Raw genomic sequence first — 20,178 nt, forward strand, 5'->3', positions numbered from 1 at the left:
CCTAGAGCTATTTCAGGCGTGTGTGCGTGTGTGTGTGTGTGTGTGTGTGTGTGTGTGCGCGTGTCAGCCAGTGAACAGCCACAGAACCCATCTTGCCAGGCTTTGTGCTGTAGATGTACACTGGAAAGTAGTGGTAGCTAAAGCACCATTTCCCATCACCTCCTACCCCAAGTTTCCGCTCTATAAAGAGGACCCAGGAGGGGGGCATCCAGTGAAGAAGAGGTTCCTAATCAACCACTCCTGCACTATAGCAAAGAGGTTCTTCCCAGGGGAGGGTGGGACCAAGCACTGGCAGACTGGCAATATTTTGCCCCTTCTAAGGGGCCCAACTTAATTTAGATCAGACTATGGTGGTCCAGGACACTGTGAAAAACAACAGAGCAATCAGCTACCAATCAGCAGAGACTAACACCTTGGTGTATTACCAAGCAACACAGACCGAAAAAAAATTGAGGCAGACCAGCCAAAAATTTAATAGATCAGAGAAATTTGCTAAAACCATAGTTGTCCTAATCTTCTGGAAAAGTATACAGATGCCCAAGGTTGTACCTTGAGGAACAAAAGGAGAGGGAATGTCTGAGCCTGTGGTCTTTGGCTGAACATAGGACAAACTCATAAACTCCAACCACACAACACATATCCAACGTAAAGGTTGAAAACATCACTAGCTTAAGGAGTGCAGGTACAATCTCTGACTAATCAGAGGCTGACTGCTAGAGTTGACGTGTATGATAAACAAGATGAAAACTTCACTTAGTGTGGCTCAACTGTCGACTTGGGATGGCAGAAGAATCAGCAAAATATAAATCAAGAGAGATTATGAAGAGAAAAAGGAATGAAGAAAAATGAGCAGTCTCAGAGAAAGGTGGGACATGATTAATCATATCATACCAACATACGCATAATGAGAGTACAGGAAAAATAGAGAGGCTGAAAAAATTTTGAGGAAATAATGGCTGAAACATACCAAAACTTGATGAAAAACATTAATATACACATTTAAGAAGCCTAATGAACTCCAAGAAAGACAAAAGGAAAGAGATCTACAGATATGTAACAGTCAAAATATTGAAAGCAGAAAAAAAAAAAAACTTATTGTGTGGATGAAAACCCCAATAAAATTAACAATTGACTTCTCATTAGAAATGATGGAGGCCAGAAGATTGTAGGACAATATACAGTACTGAAAGAAAACAACTGTTCAACTAAGAATCCTATATCCAACAAAAGTACCTTTCAAACTGAAGGCAAAATAAAGACATTCCCAGATAACAAAACCTGAGAGAATTCATTGCTAGCACACCTGCCTTACAAGAAATAATAAAGGTAGTTAGAAAGGAAGTGACACTAGATGGTAATTAGAATGATGCAAAAGAGCACTGGTAAAAATAAATATGTAGATAAATAAATTTTTAAAAAGAGTATAACGGTTATTTCTTCTATTCTATACCCTTACATGATTTTAAAAGAAAATGCATGAAACAGTATCTACAAAAGTGTACTGTTGGGCCTATAACATAAAAATGTAATATATTTGCAATAACAACACATATATTATCTACTTTTTAAGAAAGATGCCTATACCAGTAGCTAAGGAAAATGAACCCAATCCTGAGTTTGACAAAACACCAGAAAAAGGCCACTGCTTCATTTTGTTCTGTAGAATTTAGAAACACTAATATAACTCTGAGCTACCTTAGTGCTTTGGGGGTAATTCATGTTTCACATTATTAACATCACGGACATCAAGTGCTTTAGAGGCAAGACTTAATAAAAAATTTTTCAACAAATAAAGCACAGACTACAAGGCATATTCCTACTGGCAATTATCTCAATATTGTAAATGATCAGATTGCCCTATGTCCATAAGGCCAAGTATTAGCCTAGTAAGGGGAAGTCTCCCTTTTCCTTGAATGCCTATAAATGTAGTTCACTTCCAAAATAATGTTTTGCTAAAGTGTATTGCCAAATAAAGGCCTTCAAGATACCAAAACACCACCTCAAGGACCTGACAAAAAACAAAGAACACATAATTAAAACCTAAGATCTAAACAATCTTGAAGGCTAAAAAACTGAGTCAACAGTCCAACCACAGAAGAAGAATTATAAATAAAAATTTAAAAACCAAGTAAATCTTTTCAACAAAAGAACTGAGACAAGTAGATATTCAGAGAAAATAAGTAACCTAGACCTCTATCTCATAACATACACAAAATTTAATTTCAAGTAGATCACTATCCTAAAATTAAAAGCTAGACACTGTAAAGATTCTCTGTCAAAATATCAGTCAAGATATGAGAGAGAAGTATATTTTCATGATCTTGGGGTAGGAAAAGATTTCTTCGCAAGCAGAAGCAATAAACCACAAAAACGCAAATAACTGATGTATTAGACTTTATCAAAATTCAAGACCTTTCATCAAAAGACATTTACATTAAAAAAGTAAACAGAAAAGCCACAGATGGGAGAAAAATATGTGCAACCCATATCTAACAACATATTCAGAATAAAAAGAACTCCCAGGGGCAGAGCCAAGATGGCGGTGTGAGTAGGACAGTGGGAATCTCCCCCCAAAAACATATATATTTTTGAAAATAAAACAAATACAACTATCCCTAAAAGAGAGATCAGAAGATACAGGACGACAGCCAGACTCCATTCACACGTGTGAGAACCCAGCACCTCGTGAAGGGGGCGCAGACCCGCCATAGCAGAGCAGCAGCCTGAGGCTGGCCACACCTACAGCAAGGGAGCTTCCTCCACAGCAGCCAGGCAAGAAACAGAGACCCAGTCTATGCGCAACTGCCCAACACAAGCTGCCAGAGGTCGCCGTTTTCTCAGGAAAGAAAGGCCAGGAGCAAGTGGAAAGGGTCTTGGTTCTCCAAGCTGACAGATGAGCCAACAGCACACCACTGCATTTACCAACACGAAAAGGCAGAAAAATTTGATCCAGACCAGACTAACCCAGACATCCTCCACATCCTCCCCCGTGAAGGAATCTGGGGAGACAGACTTAACTAATCTTCCTGAAAAAGAATTCAAAATAAAAGTCATAAGCATGCTGATGAACTTGCAGAGAAATATGCAAGAGCTAAGGGAGGAAGAACACAGAAATAAAACAATCTCTGGAGGGACTTCAAAGCAGAATGGATGAGATGCAAGAGACCATTAATGGACTAGAAATCAGAGAATAGGAACGCAGAGAAGTTGATGCAGAGAGAGATAAAAGGATCTCCAGGAATGAAACAATATTAAGAGAACTGTGTGACCAATTGAAACGGAACAATATTCGCATTATAGGAGTACCAGAAGAAGAAGAGAGAGAAAAAGGGATAGAAAATGTCTTTGAATAAATAATTGCCGAAAACATCCCCAAACTGGGGGAGGAAATGGCCTCTCAGACCACAGAAACACACAGAACTCCCATGACAAGGGACCCAAGGAGGGCAACACCAAGACACATAATAATTAAAATGGCAAAGATCAAAGAAAGGACAGAGTATTAAAGGCAGCCAGAGAGAAAAAAAAGGTCACCTACAAAGGAAAACCCATCAGGCTATCATCAGACTTCTCAACAGAAACCTTACAAGCCAGAAGAGAATGGCATGATATATTTAATGCAATTAAACAGAAAGGCCTTGAACCAAGAATACTGTATCCAGCACGATTATCATTTAAATATGAAGGAGGGATTAAACAATTCCCAGACTAGCAAAAGTTGAGGGAATTTGCCTCCCACAAACCACCTCTACAGGGTATCTTAGAGGGACTACTCTAGATGGAAGCACTCCTAGAAAGAGCACAGAACAAAACACCCAACATATGAAGAACGGAGAAGGAGGAATAAGAAGGGAGAGAAATAAAGAATCATCAGACAGTGTTTATAATAGCTCAATAAGCGAGTTGTTAGACAGTAAGATAGTAAAGAAGCTAACTTGAACCTTTGGTAATCACAAACTTAAAGCCTGCAATGGCAGTAAGTACATATCCTTCAATAATCACCCTAAATGTAAATGGACTGAATGCACCAATCAAAAGACACAGAGTAATAGAATGGATAAAAAAGCAAGACCCATCTATATGCTGCTTACAAGAAACTCATCTCAAACCCAAAGACATGCACAGATTAAAAGTCAAGGGATGGAAAAAGATATTTCATGCAAACAGAGAGAAAAAAGCAGGTGTTGCAGTACTAGTATTAGACAAAATAGACTTCAAAACAAAGAAAGTAACAACAGATAAAGAAGGACACTACATAATGATAAAGGGCTCAGTCCAGCAAGAGGATATAACCATTATGAATATATATGCACCCAATACAGGAGCACCAACATATGTGAAACAAATACTAACAGAATTAAAGGAGAAAATAGAATGCAGTGCATTCATTCTGGGAGACTTCAACACACCACTCACTCCAAAGGACAGATCCACCAGACAGAAAATAAGGAAGGACACAGAGGCACTGAACAACACACTAGAACAGACGGACCTAATAGACATCTACAGAACTCTACATCCAAAAGCAACAGGATACACATTCTTCTCAAGTACACATGGAACATTCTCCAGAATAGACCACATACTACGCCACAAAAAGACTGAAATCATACCAATCAACTTTTCAGACCACAAAGGTATAAAACTGGAAATAAATTGTACAAAGAAAGCAAAAAGGCTCACAAACACATGGTGGCTTAACAACATGCTCCTAAATAATCAATGGATCAACAACCAAATTAAAATGGAGATCCAGCAATATATGGAAACAAATGACAACAATAACACAAAGCCCCAGCTTCAGGGGGACACAGCGAAAGCAGTCTTAAAAGTAAAGCAATCCAGGAATATTTAAGAAGGAAGAACAATCCCAAATGAATAGTCTAATGTCACAATTATTGAAATTGGAAAAAGAAGAACAAATGAGGCCCTAAGCCAGCAGAAGGAGGGACATAATAAAGATCAGAGAAGAAATAAATAAAATTGAGAAGAATAAAACAATAGAAAAAAATAATGAAACCAAGAGCTGTTTCTTCGAGAGAATAAACAAAATAGATAAGCCTCTAGCCAGACTTATTAGGAGAAAAAGAGAATCAACACACATCAACAGAATCAGAAATGAGAATGGAAAAATCACGACAGACTCCACAGAAATACAAGGAATTATTAAAGACTACTATGAAAACCTATATGCCAAAAAGCTGGAAAATCTAGAAGAAATGAACAACATCCTAGAAAAATACAACCTCCCAAGACTGACCAAGGAAGAAACACAAAGTTAAAGAAACCAATTACGAGCAAAGAAATTGAAGTAGTAATCAAATACTACCCAAGAAAAAAAAACCCAGGCCAGATGGATTTACCTCAGAATTTTATCAGACATATAGAGAAGACATAATACCCATTCTCCTTAAAGTTTTCCAAAAAATAGAAGAGGAGGGAATACTCCCAAACTCATTCTACGAAGCCAACATCACCCTAAAACCAAAACCATGCAAAGACCCCACCAAAAAAGAAAACTACTGACCAATATCCCTGATGAACGTAGATGTGAAAATACTCAACAAAATATTAGCAAACCGAATTCAAAAACACATCAAAAGGATCATAAACCATGACCAAGTGGGATTCATTCCAGGGATGCAAGGATGGTACAACATTCAAAAATCCATCAACATCATCCACCACATCAACAAAAAGAAAGACAAAAACCACATGATCATCTCCACAGATGCTGAAAAAGCATTGAACAAAATTCAACATCCATTCATGATAAAAACTCTCAACAAAATGGGCATAGAGGGCAAGTACCTCAACATAATAAAAGCCATATATGATAAACTCACAGCCAACATTATACTGAACAGCAAGAGGCTGAAAGCTTTTCCTCTGAGATTGGGAACAAGACAGAGATGCCCACTCTCCCCACTGTTATTCAACATAGTACTGGAGGTCCTAGCCACAGCAGTTAGACAAAACAAAGAAATACAAGGAATTTAGATTGGTAAAGAAGAAGTTAAACTGTCACTATTTGCAGATGACTTGATATTGTACATACAAAATCCTAAAGACTCCACTCCAAAACTACTAGAACTGATATCGGAATTCAGCAAAGTTGCAGGATACAAAATTAACACACAGAAATCTGTTGCATTCCTATACACTAACGATGAACTAGCAGAAAGAGAAATCAGGAAAACAATTCCATTCACAACTGCATCAAAAAGAATAAAATACTTTGGAATAAACCTAACCAAGGAAGTGAAAGACCTATACCCTGAAAACTATGTGACACTCTTAAGAGAAATTAAAGAGGACACTAACAAATGGTAACTCATTCCATGCTCCTAGTTAGGAAGAATTAATATTGTCAAAATGGCCATCCTGCCCAAAACAATATACAGATTCGGTGCAATCCCTATCAAATTACCAACAGTATTCTTCAACGAACTGGAACAAATAGTTCAAAAACTCATACGGAAACATCAAAGATCCCAAATAGTCAAAGCAATCCTGAGAAGGAAGAATAAAGTGGGGGGGATCTCGCACCCCAACTTCAAGCTCTACTACAAAGCCATAGTAATCAAGACAATTTGGTACTGGCACAAGAACAGAGCCACAGACCAATGGAACAGAATAGAGACTCCAAACATAAACCCAAACATATATGGTCAATTAATACACAATAAAGGAGCCATGGACATACAATGGGGAAATGATAGTCTCTTCAACAGATGGTGCTAGCAAAACTGGACAGCTACATGTAAGAGAATGAAACTGGATCGCTGTCTAACCCCATACACAAAAGTAAATTCGAAATGGATCAAAGACTTGAACGTAAGTCATAAAACCATAAAACTCTTAAAAAAAAACATAGGTAAAAGTCTCTTAGACATAAACATGAGTGACTTCTTCTTGAACATATCTCCCGGGCAAGGGAAAGAAAAGCAAAAATAAACAAGTGGGACTATATCAAGCTGAAAAGCTTCTGTACAGCAAAAGACACCATCAATAGAAGAAAAAGGTACCCTACAGTATGGGAGAATATATTCATAAATGACAGATCCAAAAAAGGGTTGACATCCAGAATACATAAAGAGCTCACACACCTCAACAAACAAAAAGCAAATAATCCAATTAAAATATGGGCAGAAGAGCTGAATAGACAGTTCTCTAAAGAAGAAATTCAGATGGCCAAGAGACACATGAAAAGATGCTCCACGTCACTTGTCATCAGAGAAATGCAAATTAAAACCAAAATGAGATATCACCTCACACCAGTAAGGATTGCCACCATCCAAAAGACAAACAACAACAAATGTTGGTGAGGTTGTGTAGAAAGGAGAACCCTCCTACACTGCTGGTGGGAATGTCAATTAGTTCAACCATTGTGGAAAGCAGTATAGAGGTTCCTCAGAATGCTCAAAATAGAAATACCATTTGACCCAGGAATTCCACTTCTAGGAATTTACCCTAAGAATGCAGCACTCCAGTTTGAAAAAGACAGATGCACCCCTATGTTTATCGCAGCACTATTTACAATAGCCAAGTAATGGAAACAACCTAAATGTCCATCAGTAGATGAATGGGTAAAGAAGATGTGGTACATATACACAATGGAATATTATTCAGCCATAAGAAAAAAACAAATCCTACCATTTGCAACAACATGGATGGAGCTAGAGGGTATTATGCTCAGTGAAATAAGCCAGGCAGAGAAAGACAAATACCAAATGATTTCACTCATATGTGGAGTATAAGAACAAAGAAAAACTGAAGGAACAACAGCAGCAGAATCACAGAAACCAAGAATGGACTAACTGTTACCAAAGGGAAAGGGACTAAGGAGGATGGGTGGGAAGGGAGGGATAAGGGTGGTAAAAAGAAAGGGGGCATTACAATTAGCATGTATAGTGTTGTGGGGGGGTACGGGGAGGGCTGTGCAACACAGAGAAGACATGTGGTGATTATACAGCATCTTGCTATGCTGATGGATAGTGAATGTAGTTGGGTGTGTGGGGGGTACTTGGTGAAGGGGGGAGCCTGGTAAACATAGTGTTCTTTATGTAATTGTAGATTAATGATAGCAAAGAAAAGAAAAGAACACCCAGATTCAGTAATATTTAAAAAATTTAAAACATGAGCAAAATATTTTAATAGGCACTTCACAAAGGAAGACAGATAAATGGCCAATAATCACATGAAAAAGTGTTCAAAATTACTAGTCTCAGGAAACTGCAAATTAAAACCACAGGGGTATCACTAATACATAACAATGTATAAAATGAAAATGATTGGTAACACTAATGTTGAGGAGGACATGTAGTACAAGCTGTACTCTCCCATACTGCTGATAAGATTTTAAAATGGTACAACCACTCTGGGAAAAGGGTCAGCAATTTCTTAAAGTTAAACATACACCTACTCAATGATGGAACAATTTCTTTCTTAGGTATTTATCTAAGAGAAATACCAATAAACATCTACAAAAAACTTGCACAGGCATGTTCAAAATAGCACCAAACAAGAAACAATTCAAATGTCCACCAGTAGGATAATGGATAAGCTAATTGTAGTATGCTCACACAATGAATACTATACAACAATAGAAGAACAAAGCACTAATTCGTATAACCACATGGCTGAATCTCACATCTTACGCTGACCAAGAAAGGCCAAACAGAAAAAGTATCACTATAATAAAGTACTGTATAAGTCTATGTAATTCCATTTATATGAAGTTTCAGAAGAGGTAAAACCTGAAAAAATCAGCAACGTGGCTGAGTTGGGGGACATGGAATGGCATCTAACTGGGAAGGTGAGGGAATTTTCTGAAGTGATAAAACTGTTCTATATCTTGATAGGGGTGTGGGTTATATGGGTGTATGTATTTCACTGAATTATATACCTAAGATTTACATATTTCACTACATGTAAATTTTACTTCAAAAAATAAACAAACTATAAACAAATACTGAACTCTAGTTATAAAGAGCTGCCTTTTGTGGTGATATAGCTTAGCAGTTTTGAAACTACTTTCATACATTTGAGGGAGAAGGACAACTTGAATGTAGACTCTAGACTAGATAGTAGTATTGTATCAATGTTAAATTCCCTAATTTTATAAATGTCTTACAGTTATATGAGTTGCCCTTGTTCTTGGTAAATACACAGGTAAATATTTTGTGGTAAGGGAGCACAATGTTTCCAATATATTCTCAAATGACTCAGAAAAGAAATAAAATGTGTATTTATAAATATATATGTATACATATACATACATATACACATTCATAATATATATATATATAGGAAAGACAATAAAGCAAATGCAGCAAAATGTTTAAGACTCCTAAAACTAAATAAAAGGTGCACATACAAAGAGGTTCCTTTACTATTCTTTCAACATTTCAATAAATTTGAAATTGCATTACAACAAAATAGTAAACCAATCTGGACCCAACACAGCCTAGAAAAGGGTACAGCCAGTGAAATAACACACACTCCATGGCTGATCTTGGCTGCAGACAGACTACATCGCAAACTCAGAAACATTTTGTTAAAAAAATTATGACCCCCCTAGAAGGAAGCAAAGCTGACATGTAACGAACTAAGTTGTGTCCTATATTGACACATCAAGAAAGGAAAGCAGTTTCAAGACAAAACTATTTTCTAAGAGGTCAAGGGCTGAACTACAACTCCTTTGATTATAGAAAAAAAAAGGTTAATATATTACTATGTACTATAACAGGGCAAAGGTTCACCATACTATTTTCCTTTACCAGTGCAAGGAAATTAACTCTCAGCCAGGAACTATTTCAAACAACTAAGTTAAAGGATAAGAAAATGTAAAAATTGTTTATCCTCAGTTTCATGTCAGGCTAGGTACAGGGTAACCAAAAAATGCTCAGTGAATTACTGGAGATATATCAAATGGAGATATTCCATGTACATGAATAGGAAGACTCAATACTGCCAAGATGTTAGTTCTTTCCAATTTGATCTATAGATTCAATACAATCCCAATTAAAGTCCCAAAAAGTTCTTCTGTGGATATCAACAAACCAGTTCTAAGTATATATACAGAAAAGGAAAATACCCAGGATAGAAAAACGGTGTTGAAAGGGAAGAGCATAATCAGAGAACTCACCCTATTGAACTTCAGGAGTTACTATAAAGCTCCAAAAATAAAGACAGTGTGGTATTGACAGAAGAATAGAAAACTAGATCAATGGAACAGAATACAGGGCCCAGAAACAGACCCACAAAAATATGGTCAAATGATCTTTGACAATCAGAATGATCTTTCTCAGTGTAGAAAGGATGGCCTTTTGAACAAATGGGGCTGGAACAAACGGACATCCAACTCCTAGAAGATAACATAAGGGAAAATCTAGAGAATTTTGGGTATTGGTGATGACTTTTCAGATACAATACCAAAGTCATGACCCAAGAAAGAAATGATTCATAAGCTGGATTTCATTAAAATTAAAAAATTCTGCTCTTTGAAAGACAATCAAGATAATAAGAAAACAAGATACAGATTGGGAGAAAGTATTTGCAAAAAATATATCTTATAAAGGACTCTTATCCAAAATATAAAAAGAAACCTTAAAACTCAACATTAAGAAAACAAACAACCCAATTAAAAAAGATCTAGACAGACACCTTCCTAAAGAAGATTTACAAATGGCAAGTAAGTATATAAAGAAATGGTTAACATTCCATGTCATCAGGGAACTGCAAATTGAAACAATGAGATACTGCCACACACCTATCAGAATGACCAAATCCAAAACAGTAACACAACCAAATGCTGGTGAGGATGTGAGGAGCAACAGGAATTCTCAAAGACTCATTGCTGGCAGGAATGCACAATGGTGCAGACACTTTGGAGGACAGTTTGACAGTTTTTTACAAATCTAAGCATATTCTTATATGCCCTAGCAATGAATTGAAAACCTATGTCCACACAAGAATCTGCACACAGATGTTCAAAGCAGCTTTATTCATAATTGCCAAAACTTGAAAGAAAGCTGTCCTTCAACAGGAGAATGGATAAACAAAAATTCCACATAATGGAATATTATCCAGCAAAAAAGGAAATAGCTATCATGCCACAAAAAGATATGGAAGAACCTTAAATGTACATTTCTAAGTTAAAGTAGCCAATCTGAAAAGGCTGTATATAGTATGATTCCAAATACATGACTTTCTGGAAAAGACAAAACTATGGAGACAGTAAAACATAGTGATGATTGCACAGGATTTGGAGGAAGGAATGTAGGAATAAACAGAGCACAGGAGATGTTTAGAGCACTGAAATTATTCTGTATAACATTGTAATAGTGGTGTTATTACAGATTTGTCAAAACCATAGAATATGCAACACAAACAATGATCCTTTTAATTAATAATAATGTATCAATACTGGCTCATCAATTGCAACAAATGTACCAATGGAAGATGTTCATAATAAGGGAAATTGTGTGTCTGTACCTTCTCTCAATTTTTCTATAAACCTATAATTGTTCTATTAATTAAAAAAAAAACCTCATTAACAAACTTCCTACCAGGTCTAATAAAGACGTTTTCCACAGACAACATTGCTGCTATTGGAAGTAGTAGATCTTCACAGTCCAAAGAAGCAGCCTTTATTACTGCACATGTCAGATGTGGAGGGAGAGGAAATTCCACCATAGACAAACCCAATCTGGTCACATGGCCACTCCTTAATAGAAAGAAAAAGTTCTTAAATCTTTCTACCTTGGGAAAGTACAAACAAAACGTTCATCATTCAGAATAAGGCAGGTGTAATTTAGATTACTTTAAATCACCTCCTGAAATTCAATTCAAGAAACATAATACACTGTGGTCATTCACAAGACAAACATAAAGATGATAAATTCCTAGCTATCAAGGGTCAATATATTAAAAAACTAAATGATGAGTCAGAATAAGGTAGTATAATACAAGACACAAAATGCTAAAGAAGAGGATGTCTTTGAAGAAATGAGAGAATCATAATTACCCAGTCTTTCCCCATCATAATCATGAGCATAAGGACTCTGGTTCTCTTATCATTTTGATGTACCCAGCATAATGCCTGGTACTGAAATGGTACTCAGAAATTCTCTGTAAAATAGTAACAGTAAACAATAATAATTTTATAGTTCAATTTTTAAATTCAGAATTGTGGTGAAGAAAGACTGAGGACAAATTCTAATTTCAGGTAAAACAATTCATTCAACTCCAACAAACCATTTCCTACTGATAAAGGAAAGAACCCTGTTTTTAAAAGATTAGTATCTGTTGTGGTTGGGGGTTTTATTGTTTTTGTTTTTACCTGTCAATAGCATCACACTGGTAAAGTTGTTTAAGAGCTTCCAAAATAAGTCTCTCATTAGGTGGATCCAAGTAGGGAAATCTGTATATTTAAATGAGATATGAAATGAGATTCCATTCCTTGAACATGGTAAGATTTTAATATATATAGACTTAAAATTTTCTTAAATGGTTTTCTTCTATTTTTCAAGATCTCATCTTTTTCTTTTATTGAAATTCATTGACATACAATCATATAATGGTTTCAAATATACAACACAGAGGTTTAAGTTACCCATATTATTAAATCCCCACCCCCACTAGGGCAGTTACCATCTGCCAACATAGAAAGATGTTACAGAATCATTGATTATATTCTCCATGCTGGACTACCATCCCCGTGACCCACTTATATTATGATTGAGAATTTTTGTGCCCTTTTATCCTCCTCACCCTCCCCACTTACCCATCCCAACCCCTCCCCTACGGCACCCACGTTACGTCTCATGTCTATGAGTCTACTGCTATTTTGTTCACTGTGTTTCGTTTTGTTTTTATATTCTGCAAGTAAGTGAAATCATAAATCTTCATTTTTTTAAGCATTTTATGATCATAATCAGCATTCAGCAAAGGAAGTAATTTTTTCTGACTCACACTCTTCTATTTAATTCAAGCACTTCATCCCTCTTAGTTGGAACACTCTTGCCATTCCTCTCTATTTATCATAATCCTGTCCCATTCTTCATAGCAAATTCTAGTCCATAATCTTTACTATGACTTTATAAAAGAGTGGAGGAAAATTAAGTGAAAGTTACCAAAAATTAAAAGCTGTTTAATAGTACCTTAATATGTTTTTTTAATAAAATGCTAAGTATAGTCAATTAATATTACCATATATGTTTTATGTATATACATATGTGTATGTACTTAACTTCTCCTGATCTGAAAACAAGTACAATGCCAATTTACCCCCAAAACACTTCAGCATGTAACCCCTGAAAATAGACATTCTCTTACATAACCACAATACCATTAATGAACATAAATAAGATAATGTTCACAAAGGATATATAACCAAGTTTTTAAAAATTTTTTAAAATAGGAACAATAGTTACTTAACATTATCGGCACTGGGTTTTTATTCCACCTTAAGTCTTGAGATGATAAATCATCTTACTCCAATTTCTCACCTTGAAAAAGGTCTAACAAAGGACAAAAGCCCAACATATTAAACAAAAGTCCATTCCAGGATTGACAGCTCAATTTAAAACAAACAAAAATCTTGTGGATTGTTCTATGGCTTTCCTAAAACTTGTACCAACAAGTATTGCTATCTTCTAGAGCAAGAGTCAGCAAACACTTTCTATAAAGGGCCAGACAGTAAACATTTAAGGTTTGCATGCCATTTGGTCTCTATCACAATTACTCAACTCTGCTGTTATAGCAAAAGCAGCCATACATAAATGAAGTGGCATGGCTGTATTCCAATAAAATTTTATTTACAAAAATGGTCAATGAATCTGAACCATAGTCTGCAAAACCTGTAGCAGAACACTACCAAACTAGTCAGCTTCCTCCTCTATTTAAGAGCAACCCTTTCAGATTTGTAAAAACTACAATTATTTTTCTCCCTTTATTATACCAATTACCAATTCTATCAAGCACTCCTTGTGTTATTTGGTTTCTAAGAGATTCAGCATACCTAATTACCTCTTTTAGAAACACTCTCTTTTTGCCAAAGCCTTCATAAAACATGATATCCAAAACTGAACTTCAAATACAGAGTGACCAACACAGAATAAAAATGTTGTAATTCAGTCATCTGACCATTGCAATCTATTAATAGAATAAAAGCATATTTCAGTGGAATTTCTAAAATATTTTTTAAATAGAATAACTGTAAGCTTATATTATATTTGTGATAATCTGATAATTTCAGATCTTTTCCACATGAATTTCCTTAATATATAACCAAAATACAGGATATAAGAGGTATCCCTTCAGACTTTCACCTTGTTGATTTTTACCCAAAGTTCTATCCTGTCAAGATCATTCTTAATGTTGGTTTTAATCATCTACTGATTAGATACCAAGACATTTTCCAGCAATCTGATTATTATAACTTCAATATCCTTATTTAATATTTTTATTAAAAATGCTTATCAGGAAAGAGTGAATGTCAGCATACTACCAGTAAAACCTCCATTTAGGCTATGCTAAGAAATTAATCAATACTTTCTGGATTTGGCTATTTGGCAACTACACTCTATTCAGCAGTACTGTCACCTTCTTCTTCACAAAGATATCACCTCTAATCTTGTTAAATACTATGTTGAAAACAAGAGACATTAGGTTATCAATGAACAAATTCAATAAATTCTTGTGGTGTACCATTATGTAGATCATCCTGTCTTCAAACTGAAAAGAAAATGGTTTATAATGACATATTCTTTGTGAACCACTTTTATTCATACTGATTATGATAAATTACTACTAAATTCTCTTAAACCATTTTCCAATAAACTATTGCATAGTTTGCTAAAAATGAGTGTCAAGCTTACTGGGCAATTGTTTCAAGAACTTGCCCTATTCTTAAATGGAAAATCAAGATTTTCTGAGGAATAACCTGGTTCTACCCTAAGAAATTTTTCTTTCTTTCAAGTTGTCTACATACCTTATAACATCATGTATGGCAAGGCACTTTAAGGTCAGAACTACAGATGTCAAACTTGTTCTCTTAATTTCAGGGATCACATGGTCAGGCATACACTGGTTCCAAAAATCTTTACTATAGATGCGAAAGCACTTTCCTGAGGAAGTCCTGCCAGCTCGGCCACTGCGCTGTAATGCCTCACTCCTTTAGAATAAAAAAAAAAAGTCCTCAAAATGTTCTGTGAGTTTCCTAAGTAATTAACTTCCTACCCCCAAATGAGCTAGACATTATCTAATCAACTGTTCTTTGAACAAAAAGGCTTGACATAAAGACTTACTTTGAAATTGGAACCACCTCCAGGATGTCCAACCCTAATCTGGGATTGTGATTTAACTGCTTCACAAAGCCACCATCTACCACGTATCTAAGGAGAATCAAGACAAGTTAAGTTTCTAGAAAATAAGGAAAAACTTGTTAATTTTTTACTACGTGGTTCTCCTTTTCTACCAAAGTACTACATGACTTAACTTTTATATTAATTCTAAAACTTGAAAGTCAAGAAATTAGAATCCTTGTACATTGCTGGTGGAAATGCAAAATGGTTCGGCCAATGTGGAAAGATTTGAAGGTTCCATAAAACATAAAACACAGAATTACCATATGACACAGAAATTCCATTCTTATAGAATTCCATTCTTATAAGCAAAAGAACTGAAAACAAATACTCAACAATCACAGATGTTATGTTCATGGAAGCACTATTCATAAGCGCCAAAAGGTAGAAACAACCTAAATGTCCGTTAACCATTAAGGGGTGACTGAACAAATATTGCAATAATGGAATATTATTGAGCCATAAAGGAAATGAAGTACTAATTATGCTATAATGTGAATGAACCTCAAAAACATGCTGAATGAAAGAAACCAGACAGAAAAGATCATAATTTTATGATTCCACTTATATGAAATATCCAGAATAGGATCTCTATTGAAATAGAAAATGTTTCTGTTGTTAGGAGTTGGGTGGACTGAGGAATGGGGAGTAACTTCTTAAAGGCTTCATTTTGGGGTGATGAAAATGTTTCAGAACTAGATAGAGGTGGTGATTGCACAACACTGTAAATGTACTAAATACTACTTAATTGTTCACTTTAAAATATTAATTTTGTGTTATGTGAATTTTTCTCCTTCAAAAATAATGAACTTGCAAGTCAGCTACAGACCATTCTAACAGGTTCAGAATCTACTCGAATTAGCCTTTAACAACACCATTTTAAGTCAATTAAATGGAGAACAAGTCAGGTAAAAAACTAAGTTAGGAATAGCAGAAAGTCGATCGTTCACTAAGGAAACATTCTGAAACACTATTTAATGGCCTTTTCCTTTGCTGGAAACAGAACATTGCAGAAGTTAATTTAACTAAGGAGAGCTGCTCCACTAAGCCCTCAGCGAAAACACTATTTTTAAAGTAAAGGAGATAAGCAGAGGAAATTAAACTTTCTCTCAGATCAAAGTGATTGTTTTCCACAGAAGAAATATAGGATCTTTGGGATTCCTGTGCACAGAGACAGACTCAGTTAAGGGCAAAAATTTTATTGGGCAAACAATAAATATCCTAAAGGGATATGGCTGAACATTCTAAAAGAATTTCACATTAGCTATCAATCTACACTTGAAATTTCCAGGTGTTTCTCTACTAAATATACTAAAAAATTTGATGATATCATTGATTACCTTAAAAAAGAAGAGACCTGCTATAATTGATTTCACAAAAAGATGAATAGTGAGAAACCATACCTCAAAATAAACACTTGGATATTCAAAGCTTACTACTCTACCAAGTGGAGCTGCCAGGTGAGAGGGACTATCATATCATCTTTGATATATACTGGAAATAGGAGTATAGAAAAACATGTATGGCTTCCTATTTAACGAAACCTATGACATATTATATATAATATTAAAGTTGGGAAGAGAAAGCTTGCCAAGTATAAGTGATTAAAAAGTATGAACAGGAATGCTATATGTACCTCATATAATCAATAATTACAAAAAATGATAGGTGATTACAAGTAGGTGAGAAGGGAATTAGTGGAAGGCATAGAAAAGCAAACTCAATGCTTTATGATATAAGCTAAGTGGTTTCCTTGGCTTTAAAAGAAAACTTGAAAGTTGTACCTGATTCCATCTATTGTCAAAGATGTTGCAGAAATATTGGTGGATATGACACATTTTCTAATTCCAGGTGGAGGTGGTAAAAATATTCTCCTCTGTTGATCTAAAAATATGTGTAAAAAGAAAATGCTAATTTACAACATGCATTTGCCAAGCTCAAGTTTTGAAAAATTCATTTCTTTTCATTGTTTTCTTCACCTTCAATTCAAAATATTAATAGCAAAAACTATTTTTTCCCACCTTTTACAGTTAAGACTTCTAGGAACAGGGAAAGACAGCATATTATTGCTAAAATAAACCCTACAGCAGAGTCCTTTATGTAGGTCACAGCCCTCTTTGAGAATATTTAACAACTGTGGACCTCTTCTCCATTAAAAGGCACACACACACACACACATAAAATTTCAAACAATTTCAGGGTGTTCAGGGACTCTCTGAAGTCCACATATGGACTACAGATTAAGGACCTCTCTCTGCATGAAACACTGATTAGCTAAGCAGTTTTTACTTTTTCAGTTTTCTGCCCAATTCATAACTACCTCTCTATGCACAAGTAACACCCCACTCATTTGCACTACCCACACATTCGGAAGGGTGGGCCCCAGCAGCATCACCTGAAGTATGGTACCTTGCTCCAGGGGCCATAGTTTACGGCACCAAGAATATACATCTCCCCCCAAGCTGGGACAATCTGATTTTCCTGTGAATTTGGAATAAGGTTCAAGAGATGCCCAATTGGAGTAGGCTACTCTTGTGCAAAGAGGAAAAATAAAGTTGTGAACCATAGGGAAGTGACTAATGTAACTGCAGGAAAAAATTCTAAAGAGAGAAAAAAATGAATCAGCCATGAGAGTTGACAAAAGAGTATTGCTCTGAGTTTTCTGACTTCTGAGAACTTAAGAGGCATTAGTGTAAAATAAGTAGAAAGATGGATTTGGCCAGATTTTCTCTCCTGCCAGGTTAAGCAGAGAATAGGATTAAAGAGTTAAGGATGTTTGCAAGTAAATGATTATAGCATGGGCTAGAGGAGATAAGTGAAGCCTGGTAAAGGAAAAGTGTCAACGTATGCTGAAAATTGTTGAGTTAAGAACAGTACAGTGAGTTGGAAGAAACAGGAAGTAATTATGAGAAAGATGTTTAAAACTGAGATCAGAAATTATGGTAATGACAAAGTATAGAACGTAAGCTTTTGAATGGGTGGCTAAGGTGGGATGAGAAAAAGATTACTCAAGCTCAAAAGGTCACAGAACTTTGAAGCAAAGGATTTTGTGGATCACATATTTCAATGACCTCTAAAAATTAGGAGTAACTATTCCAGGGAATACACAAGTCAATCTATTGAAGTATAAAAGAAATGATTAGCTATGAAAGAAATTGTTAGTTTTTCAATTTACATAACATTCTTTTAAATGTTTGATTTTACATGTGCTTACTATTGTATATTATATATTAGCACAGTAAGTATAAATGTATACTTTAAAAAGAAAAAATTTTTAAATTCCTGGCTACGTTTGATTTCCATGAGATATGCCCATACTTGTTTAGAAAACTCACATTTTCCATGTGAGCGACCTCAAGTTATTTTCTTCTCAGCAGCCAAGAAAATGTTTTACAAAAGCTGTTTTCAAATGAAAATCTTAAAAATCCATGTATTCCTATATTTTGTACTATAAAACATACCAACACTGAACTATTATGAGGGAGAAAGGAGTGACACAGATGAGCACAGTTTTAAAGTCATGGAAATAGGCCAACCACCTCATTTTATAGATGGAAAACAAAAGCCAGAGAGATCAAGTGGTTTGGCCAAGATTTACATATAGATAGGCAAATTTAAAGCCACACTGAGTAATGCTGCTACTCTACCATGTCATTCTGAAATTAATTTTGCAAGTAAAAAAGTGCTAGAAAGGCAGCTTATAAAAGATACCTATAGAGAAGTTTTGATACAAATACAAAAATAATTCCAAAAAGAGCAATTTCTTTTAGATTTGAAGAATCTGATGAAAAAAGTGTTAAAATTTATTTTTTTGGTATTTCTTAATTTAGGTAGTACATGTTTTTCAGATGATTCAAAGGAGTTACATGCTACTTTGAAGTTCAAATTATAGGTTTGTTTATACATTTATTATCTATTTATTCTACTATAATGTAACTCTATGAAAACAAGGACTTTCTTTTATTCAAGAAATATCCCCAGTACCTAGAACAATGCCTAGACCATTAAGCACTCAATGCAGCTGAATGAACTGATAAATTTAAAAATGCATTATGTAAATAAACCCTCTGCCTTTAAATAAAATTCCACAATCCTAAAATTTTATATAAATAAGAAATGTCTTCTGAATATATATAACTATAATCAAGTCTGTTTTTTAATCAGCCCATTTCTAAGTACCTAATTTGTTTTAGTCTTCAGTTCAAGCAAAATTTCAGTTTCACTTATGATTCTGTCACTATACTCAATTAAAAAGCCCTGAAAATGCTCTTTTGACAAGGCTCACATTTGTTTCACATTTGCATTCCCCACATACTTTAACACCATATTCCACAAGTGTAAACACATGCTAGTTCTATGTTTGTTTATAAAGGTGTGGAAAAGAGTTAAGTACACATATTCTAAAGCACATTCATACTCTTTGGGAAGGGGAAATTGAATACTTTAAGACATAGCCATTCTACTGATTACCTACATTCCCTGATTATCCTACCTAAGAAAGATTCTGATACACATACCCATCTATCCCAATACCAAGTATAGGTACTAGGATGTTACTAACAGGAGGTGTGGAGTGGCAGCAGGGTGAGGGGTGGGGAGGGGCGGCAGTGGCAGAGATTGACAATAAGGCATAAAGATGTTCCAAAGTCTAACAAGAAATAAGGATACTGAGGAGAGACCACTCAACACTCTTAATGGAGTAATGTTCCTAGATACACATATATGACATATTATATGTTAAGGCTAATTGAAACCTCCTCACAGAATTTCTTGTCCCAAATTCCCCCCAAAAGATCCCCAAACAGAA

The 20,178-nt window shown here is 35.2% G+C and overlaps 1 protein-coding gene across 2 annotated transcripts in view; it reads right to left on the reverse strand.

Annotated features, from left to right (window-relative positions):
- DHX40 (DEAH-box helicase 40) overlaps positions 1 to 20,178 on the reverse strand; it is a 44,946-nt gene that overhangs the window by 12,904 nt on the left and 11,864 nt on the right. For both annotated transcript variants that reach the window (XM_037004038.2, XM_017662585.3), the window contains 5 exons: positions 17,156 to 17,255; positions 15,315 to 15,401; positions 14,999 to 15,181; positions 12,347 to 12,427; positions 11,574 to 11,731 (listed from right to left, as the gene is read on the reverse strand). In XM_037004038.2, the coding sequence (XP_036859933.2) occupies positions 11,574 to 11,731; positions 12,347 to 12,427; positions 14,999 to 15,181; positions 15,315 to 15,401; positions 17,156 to 17,255 (609 nt within the window). The remainder of the gene's footprint in view (positions 1 to 11,573; positions 11,732 to 12,346; positions 12,428 to 14,998; positions 15,182 to 15,314; positions 15,402 to 17,155; positions 17,256 to 20,178) is intronic.

Source organism: Manis javanica, chromosome 4 (assembly GCF_040802235.1).
Source record: "Manis javanica isolate MJ-LG chromosome 4, MJ_LKY, whole genome shotgun sequence".
Classification (NCBI taxonomy): Eukaryota; Metazoa; Chordata; class Mammalia; order Pholidota; family Manidae; genus Manis; species Manis javanica.